The 10820-nt window shown below is 36.8% G+C and overlaps 1 protein-coding gene across 1 annotated transcript in view; it reads left to right on the top strand.

The window, feature by feature from the left end:
• Ppef1 (protein phosphatase with EF-hand domain 1) overlaps nucleotides 1-9514 on the top strand; it is a 92899-nt gene extending 83385 nt beyond the window's left edge. Inside the window, exons 14-18 of the mRNA XM_076918373.1 lie at nucleotides 773-915; nucleotides 2219-2325; nucleotides 6812-6975; nucleotides 8032-8116; nucleotides 8908-9514. Of these exons, the coding sequence (XP_076774488.1) occupies nucleotides 773-915; nucleotides 2219-2325; nucleotides 6812-6975; nucleotides 8032-8116; nucleotides 8908-9107 (699 nt within the window). The 3' untranslated portion in view covers nucleotides 9108-9514. The remainder of the gene's footprint in view (nucleotides 1-772; nucleotides 916-2218; nucleotides 2326-6811; nucleotides 6976-8031; nucleotides 8117-8907) is intronic.
• Nucleotides 9515-10820: the final 1306 nt, after the last annotated feature.

Here is a 10820-nt window from a genome sequence, read left to right on the forward strand (position 1 = left end):
AAGGTGAAGACTAAGAAACTGGTTCCTATCTTCAGTTGCCCTGGAATGGTTGTTTTCTTTTTTCTTTATAGTGAATAAAAATAAATAACAATGAATATAGAATCCTGTGGCATTTCCTTCTGTGCTGATACTTTAATGTCCTTAATTCTATTCATTCATTTTTTGGCCCATACTAATATAAATAAGGCACATATTATTTAGAATCTATTTGTAATTAGAAAATAGCAGTGGTTCATCTGAAGTGACATTCTTATTAGACCAGACTTGGACTCAAGCCAGGTTTCCTGTCACCAGCAAGTATTGTCTTTCCATAGTCTGCCTATCATGCTTTCATCCCATCCATTATGTCTCTGCTTGTAAAACATTTTTATGCAACTTGGAACCCTCTAAATCTCTCATCTTTGTGGGAAAGACAAAGAATGGGCTTCTAACTAAATTTTATTTTGACCCCTCAGATATCCCAAGATAAGAAAATAAGGGATTTATCCCTAATGAAAAATTAGAATTTACACACTAAACATTAAAGAGAATTCTAAGATTTAGCACTAAAATAGTATGTAAGTGTTCAGGGCCATACCCTGGGAATGTTGGGTGAATAGCTAGGAGGAGTTAGTACTCAAGACACTGACTGAAAACTTGTATTTTCCTTCAAGGGACCCATATGAAATCATGTCAGACCTGGAAAATTTGCAGAGATTTTTTTTCCTGCGTTTTACTGAATGATCTTTCGAGAGCTAATTTAATGAACTTGATCCTCTTTTCCTTTAATCAGGTCATTACTGTATTTTCTGCTTCTAATTATTATGAAGAAGGCAGCAACCGAGGAGCTTACATCAGACTAAGTTATGGTACAACTCCACAATTTTTCCAGTACCAAGTAACTAGTACATCATGCCTGGACCCTCTTCACAAAAGGTATATAGCTCCGATAATGCTACTGACTGTATTTGTGATCAAGTAGAACCAGTTCCAAGGGACTAAGAACAGTTCTGCCAGTGAATTTTCTAGCCATCATTATTGAGTTGTTTTTTTTTTCATTCTTTTAGTTTGTGCTTCATGTTGTTAGGTTCACATATGTTTATAGTTGTTTTGTGTTCTATCGTTATGAATTACCCCTCTCCCCCTTTACTTGAGATCCAGTTTCCATCTGTCTATTTTGTCTCCTATTGGCATGACACTCTAGTTTATAGAGTTGCTGGATTGTTTTGTTTTTTTTTTTTTTTTTTGGTTTTGCTTGTGTTTTTGTCTCTTTCATTTCAAACTCTTTGAGCCTTTAACACTAAACTATGTCTCCCATGAGGTAACAATATAGTGTGATCTTGTTTCATTTTGAAGTTATCTAGTCTCATGATCTCTGTCTTTTTAGGTGATTATTTAATTTACTTACATATGCTGTCATTATTCATTGACTGCAACATGTGCCTGCCATTTTATGTTTTTGATACATAGATAACGCTTTGTTTTGTCGGTTCCACACTGAAAACATTGAAAAGAAATGAATCTTTTCTGAAGTTGTACAGGCATTTTTCTTTTAAAAATAAGCCGAGGAAAAGTTTATGTTAATGTAGTTGACTAAATGCCAGCTGCCATCAATCCGAAGATTGTCCTTGCTATTGAATTATGCGCCCTTCTGTTGCCTTGCGTGTCCTCATAAAAGCTGCATCTGGCTTTAAAGGCTCTTATGATGCCCTGCTCATGTGCATAGCCTCTTTTAGCAGTCACCACCTACCTTGTTTCAATGATGTAATGGTAAATTTCAAGATCTCACATAACAAGTTCCCCTTTTCAAATAATTATTCACATGAGTGTTTCAAATTGAAAAAAAAACAAAAAACAAAAACCTCTATCTGGAGCATGCATTAAAGTACAAGGGAGAACCAACTCCACAAAGTTGTCCTCTGATCTGTGCGCATGTACTGTGGCATACACACAACCCCCTTACCACATCTGATTATCAAATACAAACGAGAAAATGTCTACAAAATGAAAAGGAAGTATACAAACAGCAACAATAATGATGATGATTTAAAAAAATAGCTAACAAATCTCCAAAATGCAGACACAAAAATGCATACATTTACTATCTAACAACACAACACATATAAACATAGGCAGTTTATTTAAAGTGAAAGCTAGCATGCTGTAACGTAGCCCTGGAAAATGAAGCAGGAGAGAGTGGGTTTTTAAGTGTCCCGGAAATGCTGCTTTCTTAATACAGGGTGAGTGCTATGGAACTCAGTGCCTTCAGGATACTAAAGGAAAGAATGATTGCACGAAAAACGGATCTCATCGATGCTTTCCAGCTCCGTGACTACAGTAAATCAGGTAATAAAATATTTACCATTTCTCAACATATCTGGCTATACACAGAGTAGGTTTTCCAATGGAATTTTAGTTCTTAGTTGCTAGAATATTGGAATGATAGAAATATTTTAAAATCCATTATTTGCTATAAAAAAAAAAGCAGAATGTATCTCCTTTTCAGTAAGCTTCTATGAATTCAAGCAACCAACAACTATGAGTTAGACCTCTTTTCGGGTTTCCTGTGGAGATAGAGAATGCCTGGAGGATGCAGAAGTGTAATGTGTTTGTCAGCTTCATGGTGTCTTAAGTCTCATGGCTGCCATTCTTTTGAATGATTATTTGAGCCTGACCTAGTAGTAACATATGCCTGTAATTCCCAGCCTCTGGTAGGCTGAGGCAGAATTATGAATATGAGGCCAGGTTGAGCTATACAGAGAAATTCTGTCTTTAGAAAGAAAAACAAAAAGAAAAAACAAGATGATGGTTTTGTATCATACATGAGAGCACAAACTAATGAGTAAGCACCAAAGGCTACTTTGCCCTGGTGGGAAGGCTAGTGTTGCTCTAGCAGCTATCTGGGCACTAAATTCTGGCATGGAAGAAAGACAGAAAAGATGAAGTGAGGGTTTCTGTGCCTTCAACGTGGCTAAATTCTATAATGTTCTCAACTGCATCTTTGACAAAAAACATTCTTAATCGTTGCTATTAGTATATTCAGAGGTTAACATCAGTTAGCATGAGCTTGAAATTAAGGCGGACTAAACAAACTAGGTGAGCTATGATGACTAAGAGTCAATAAGACCAGCAAATAACAGAGCTAGTTCCCTCAAGGAAGTCAGCTGTTGGAGTTGTCAAATACAAAATATAAAATGTTTTTAAGAAACAAAAAGGAGAAAGGGAACAAAAGAGAAACATGATGTGTGTTTGAAATATTTGAAATACGATTGGAAGAAGTATCAAATAGTTATAGTGCTATATTTGTTAATAAAGAGGAAGCAGAACAGGTGCTGAATACCTGTAATGCCAGCACTCGGGAGGTGGTGGCAGGAAGTCAGGAATTAGAGGCCAGCCTGGGCTACATGAGGCCTTGTCTTAAAACCAAAACAAAACCCAGGAAAGTTACAGAGTGTGTATAATGACTGTGTTAAAGAGAAGATTAGACACCCCTTCAAGAATTAGATTGAGAGCTAAGAACTTCAAGGCTAGCCTAAGCAACACAGTAACCCCCAAGGCTAACCTGGGCTATATAGCCAGACCCTGTCTCAAAAAAACCTTATATGAACAGCAAAATGAGAAGGCTTAACAAATATCTAGTGAGCATTAAAGCCTAACATATCAGTGTACCAGAAAGAAAGAAACAGACTGTACTGGAGGAAGGATATATGTAAAATGATAATGTCTGAAGCTCCCCCAGAACTGATGACAGAGTCCTAGACATAAATAGAAACACTGATTCTCAAGCAGGATACATAAAATTAAATCCACACTTGTATTCACTTGTAATTAAGCTACAGACCACCAATAGAGACAAGGACATTCAAATGAGGCAGAAGAAACACACATTGCAGGGCTGGAGAGATGTCTCAGAGGTTAAGAGCACTGACGGCTCTTCCAGAGGTACTGAGTTCAATTCCCAGCAACCACATGGTGGCTTACAACCATCTGTAATGGGATCTGATGCCCTCTATTGGTCTTCAGGCATACATATAGGAGAGAGACTTCTGTATACATAATGAATAAATAAATCTTTTTTTAAAAAAAGGAAATACATATTACGACAAAGATACAACAGTTGGACTGATAGACTAACCAGCAACCGAGAAACAAACCCAGTAGATAGTGGATCATATATACAAAGATTGAAAGTTATACTTACACAACTAGCATGAAAACATTAACAGAGACACAGCTGGAAAGGACTCCTTTTTGGTTTTGGTTTTTTTTTTTTTTTTTTTTTTTTTTTTGGTTTTTCGAGACAGGGTTTCTCTGTGTGGCCCTGGCTGTCCTGGAACTCACTCTGTAGACCAGGATGGCCAAGAACTCAGAAATCCGCCTGCCTCTGCCTCCCAAGTGCTGGGATTAAAGGCGAGCACCACCACTGCAAGAAGAAAGTACTCTGTTAATAGCAAAAAAAGTAGACTCAGAGGAAATACATACCTAGATATGAATGAAAAGGAACACTTTGTGATAGCAAACATTTAATTTGCCAGTTGCATTTATTCTGCATGTTTATGTTCCTACTGATACGGCCTCAAAATATGCAAAACAAACCTGGCAAGGCAGCTAGCAGAAGCAGAAACCTCTGCCGTCATAGTGGGGGATTTTAATAGTCCTCCGTCAGAAATCAAAGATTATCACTATGGAATACACTTATACCATGACATAGTGAGCAGCACTATAGCTCAGTCTATTCCAACCATAAAAACTACTTTTAGGATTCAGCATGGCAACATTCAAGGCAGAGGCAAAGTGATCATGAATTCAGGGACAGCTAATATATAACATATATGTTTGGAAATAAAAATGTACTTTTGAATGATTATATTTCTTGTATCATAGAAAATTTACAGTAGAATTATAATATTCAAGCTGAGTGGCAATGGAACTTTAACATGCAAACTTTCCAGAATGCAAATTAGAGAAACAGTGGCTTCTCTGGATGCATATATTTTTAAACAATGAAACTTTTATCAACTGATAAGAAGGTAGTTCTTTGAAGAAACTGGTAAACTTGATAAAATGAGAGAGAGAGAGAGAGAGAGAGAGAGAACACACAAATTAGAGAACACAGATTCAAGTACAAATAACCAATGCTAAGATAGAGATCATTCATTAAGATACATTATGAAAACTTACCTATCAAAGAATTAAAACTTTAAATCAAATGGACATATTCCTAAAATATATACATCTATATACAAACACTCTAAGCTGAGACAGAAATAAACCAAAAATCTTAGTGACTCTGTAACTGTTAAAGGAACAGAAAAAGAAGATTTGAAAGTTTCTACAAGAAAGTCCTCTGCTTTCAGACAGCTTCATTCCTTAAAGAAAACAAGAAAAATCTTATACCACTTCCAAAAAATAGGAACAGAATATTTTAGGAGGCCAACATAACCTTGGTGCTTAAACCTAACAAGAAGAAGAAAATTAAGCGTTCACTATAGATAAATTTAAATGAAAAAATCATAAATGAAATAGTCAAATATTAGTATATCAAACCAAGTTTGGCATTTGCTATGAATACTAGGAAATCTAAAACCTAGTCAATGTAATTCGCTATTTTAATGAAGATATTGTGTAATTTACCTAAAACCAATTATATTGATATATTTATCCTAGTTTCATGGTTTAGGTTTTTTTATTTAATTTTTAAGACAGGGTTTCTAAGACAGTCTGGTCTTAAACTCCCTATGTAGCTAAGAACAACCCTGAACTTTTGATCCTCCTGTCTCTACCTCCTATGTGCTGGGGATGTTAGATTTATGCTAAGTTATATGGTTCTGGGACTCAAACCCAGGGCTCTGTGCACATTAGCCAAGTACTCTACCAACTGAGCTCCATTCTGAGATCTTTTAATGGTTTGTTAAAGCAGACAATTAAGAATAAGTGCTGAATGTGGTGGCTCATGCCTATAATTCTAGCATTGAGGAGGTAGAGGCAGAAGAATAAAGAATTCAAGGTCAGCTCCAGCTCCACATTGTGTGGAAGCTATGGGCACTGTACACATATATACATACAGGCAAAACATTCCTACACATAAAATAAGTCTAAAAAATGAAAGAGAAACTCTATATGTATTTGTGTTTAAATATTTATATACTTAGTAAAAAGACTAGAAATGATGGAATTGTTTATTTGAAATCATTTTAAGTTCTTGGGAAGGTGGCTCATACCAGTCAAAAAGGATTAAAGGAGAATCATAGGTTTGAGGCCAGCTTGGAGCTATATAATGAATTCAAGGCTAGCCTAAGTAATATATTGAGACTGTCTCAAAAGCCAAGGTTTGGCAATATTGCTTGGTGGTAGAGTGCTTGCCTATAGAACATACTAGGTTTGATCCCCAATATAAAGTTGCTTCAAGTGAATATATATCTTCAATAATGAGAAAAATAAAAATATATGTGGTTTGATAAATTACAATGTAATATTAAGTACAAAAACATTAGTTGGAAAGTAGGTGATATGCTAAAATATTAAAAATAAAAGTAAGTCTTTCTTATGTGTTTTCAAATCTTCTGTAATACCTTACTTTGTGTATTAGGGAAAGAAAAAAGTTCAATAGTTAAATTCCTTACATGTGACAGTAAGATTTACAGAACATGAAAGACTTACTTTATTTATTCCTCCCTCAAGGCTCTGGGGCCTGCTAAGACAGACCATGGAAGAGAGCAGTGAGCCCTCAGGCCTTAAAACCTCAGACTGCCCACTAGGTCTGAGAAAGAGCTTGCATCTTTATTTTGTGAAATTATATACCAATCATATGGGGTTTTGTTGTTGCTGTTAGGAAAGATTTCATTGACCCAGTGGGCTTTTTCTATGGAGAATATTTTGGGGCTGAACTTACCATGGAGATCTCTGAGTTCACACCTGGTATCCATTGACTCCAATGGAAGTGTTGACTACATGTCCAGCTTTGACGACATCCACATTGAAAAGCCTATGAAAGATGTGAGTGACATACTATTAGTTCCATATTATTAGCTAAAACTTGGGTTGGTTCAATGTACCCTTTGGACAGCCTCTAAGCAACTTAGTGCTTTCAAAAGTTGGGAGTGGAATTATCTAATGAATGAAAATGGATGAGGGGGTGGAAAATGTGTGTATTCTCTTTAGAATAGACAAAATAAATAAGCAAAAGCTTTGTCAGCAAACCTATATTAGATCTGATATTATTTTCAGTGCTGTCTCCCAGAAGGGCACATATAACAACATTCTCTCATTAAAAATACCATTTAAATATTTAACATACGTGTACAGATTTACAGATGTTCCCTAGAATATACCTTACGGTATTATGAGATTTAAAATACCTTATTAAAATGGCAACACTACAGGGACACTGATCAGATCCCATCATTAACTAGTTAGCAGTTCCTCAGTAATTAGTTATAATGTTGAGCTGAGAGGAACTAAGACTTGGGCGATCATTTGCAGAGAATGTGAGAAGACCAGAGATAAGCATGCAGACTAGACAGGGAAATATCCATAGGAAGAAGGCCTTGGATGGTAGAGACAGTTTACCATGGTGACTCAGATCATAGGCCTCTGCACAGAGGGCCTAAGATTCAAATCTCACTCAGTAGCTGTCTTACCTCTAAGAAAATTGCCTTTTTCTTTGTCTTCTGTCCTTATTCTTTAAGACCATAGAAGATGAGATAGAAGGATCTATGTAGACCTTTCTGTAGATTTGCAATTGTTATTTCCTGCTGTCACATTGATTCTTTGTCCCTGCAGAACACAAGAGCAAGTCTTTAATCTGTCTCGAAATGGTTAAGCCCAGGGATGGTTTGCCTTTTCATATGTAAATTGGTGACCTTCCAATTGAGTTCAGTGGTAGATGCCTGGCATACAAGCAAGGCTCTGGGCTTATTCCTTTGTATCATAAAAAGATAAATAAGAAAAGAAAAAGAGTTTGTGATGTTATTTTATATCTGTCATATTTGCTGAAATTAATCTCAACTGTTAATCCTCAATGTTTTAACACTTAGAAAATCTTTATTCTAGATGAATTCTAATCTAATTGAAACAATGTACAGATACCGATCTGACCTGAAAATCATATTCAATATCATCGATTCTGATCACTCAGGTAAAGGAATGTTGATTAGTTTGAAGGACTGGAAACTTGGTTTTAATTTAACTTTGATATACAATTACTGATTTTCAAACTTAAAAATGGGAAATGTAGCTTAGTGGTAGATTGCCTGTTGTGTATGAGGCTCTGGGTACCATCTTCAGCACCCTGCCACCACCCCAACTTCACTAGTAATCCACGACAGTAGGTCTTTGCATATTAAAACAGGCAACAGTGGGTCTATGAGACGATTCATCACGAAAAGGTGCTCACTGCTGACCACTATGACCTATATTCAGTTCCCGAGTCTCACATGGTAGAAAGGTGGAAGGAGGAACTGACACTCTCAAGGTGGCCTCTGAGCTCCATATTTGTACTATGACATGGGCTATGTGTGCACATGCACACACACATGCATACATGCATACACACACGTGACATCATCTTAACTCCCAGAGTACTTTGTCCTGCTCTGATGTTGCTGCCTCTTCTGCCATCCTCCTCTGGGTCTTGCATCCTTGTGTTTTAGTTTTTATGATCTCTATACCACTTTCACCCATGCTCACTCAACATTTTTTACCATGTACTCTTTTTACCATTAGAATATTCTCAGGATCCTCGGTAGCTGCAAGTGTCATACTCTTTCTCGCGTATATGACCTTGTTCTTCTGTCTCCTTCGGGGTTTTGATTCTCAGGCATGTTAGTGAGCTGGTAATTGGTACTATTCAGTTAGTGTTGCTTCTGCCCTACTCTTGCAGGTCAGTCTGAACATCGCCACTTACCACCTTTGCCTGTTTCTCTTTAGGGCTGATCTCCATGGATGAATTTCGCACCATGTGGAAGCTTTTCAATGCTCATTACAAAGCTCATATTGATGACTCCCAAATTGATGAGCTAGCCAGCACAGTGGACTTCAACAAAGATGGCAACATCGACTTTAATGAGTTTTTAAGGGCTTTCTACGTCGTACATAAATATGAGAAGCCAAAGACCCCTTTTTCTTGAGATGAACAAAAACTTCTCCCAGCCTCCTTGAAAACAGCTGACCCCCACTCTCAGTCTTAACAAGGGCCCTTGAAAGTCACCATAGTAGAGAAAAGTAGACCACCATAAGTAGATGCATCGTGTGAGTGTTGGTAGTCCTTAGCAATCTGCTATTGGTAAGACTATGTTAAATATCCGTTGATGAGATTTACTTCCAGTGTTGAGATCCATACATCGCCAGTGATAAACTGGGTTTGAGCATAGTGCTGGTCTCAGATGATACCTAACCAGGAGACCAGAGAAATTTAGAAGCATACTGAAAAGAGCCCAGAGAGCGGGAGACAAAATGGTTTAGGTGTAATATCTTTGAGTGGCTGAGGATGAGATGAATACTACACTATTATTGAAATAAAATGTTTCCATCATCAAACTAATTGTTTTTTTTTTTTTGAAGATTGCGCAACCAGTGATCTTGAGTAGGTGGGGGACCACCTTCAGGGATGAGAACCATATCAAAATCTTGGAGGGTCCTATGAGAATAACAAATCCCCTATTTTTCTTGTTTGCTGGAAATAGGAAGTCAATATATTCACATTTATTAATGTGGTCTGAGAACTTGATGGATAAGCAGCATCTGGGTTCTATACCCTCTGTAGCTTATTCTATCATTCTGGTTACATATCAAACAACTGCTTTCCAAGGATGAGGCTATAGTTTATTATTTTTAAAGCTTTGGAACTTTGAGATCCAGAAATAATCCAGATCATGTGAGCCGCCCTGCTACATGTATCAGAAATAATGAATAAGCTACATCAGATACCTTTTGAAATGAATAACTAAACTTGTAGAAAAGCAAAAGAAACCCCCAGGTGCAGAAAAACAATGTAATTGAAACCATAGTGATACTAATATCATACAAGATAGGTTTTAATGCTGTCGATGGAAAAATGCAACTTTTGCCTTGAAGAATAAGTGATAATTTATTTAAATATGCATTCATACCCAGGAACATATTTTGCCTCCAACTCTATGCTCCAACATGGCAGCCATTTCATAATTTTCTTACAGTTACAGAAAAAAGAAATTCTGTATCAAAACATGAATACATTGATGGAAATATCAGTTATATGAGGGTTATATGGCAAGGTGCTAAAATCTCCATCATAGGCCTCACATGCTATCTGATGACCCTGCTAGAATGGATTGGTGGAAGCTAGTGGCTTGTTAAGAATACATCTAAAATGTTTTTCATTCATTCTTTAGGTTTTAAATTGAAATGTAATTACATCCTGTTCCCCTTCCCTTTGCTCCCTGCAAGCCCTGCTCGTGTATACTCCCCTCTGCTATCTCTCAAATTCATAGCATTATGTCAAACCTAGAAATGGGCAAAGAATGACTTTTTTAAAGATTTTTTTAAAAGATTTATTTATTGTATGTATATGAGTACACTGTAGCTGTTTTCAGACACACCAGAAGAGGGCATCAGACCCCATTACAGATGGTTGTGAGCCATCATGTGGTTGCTGGGAATTGAACTCAGGACCTCTAGAAGAGCAATGAGTGCCCTTAACCACTGAGCCATCTGTCCATCTCCCCCCCCCCCAAAAGAATGACTTTTAAAGGGACTGAAAATAACCCAAAATAATTTGACTTGGTCTGAAGCATTTTAATTTTCCATAATCACAAAATTAAGCCATTTGATGTTGTATAATCTAAAACAGGTGCAGCTCTTTT

Source organism: Arvicanthis niloticus, chromosome X (assembly GCF_011762505.2).
Source record: "Arvicanthis niloticus isolate mArvNil1 chromosome X, mArvNil1.pat.X, whole genome shotgun sequence".
NCBI lineage: Eukaryota > Metazoa > Chordata > Mammalia > Rodentia > Muridae > Arvicanthis > Arvicanthis niloticus.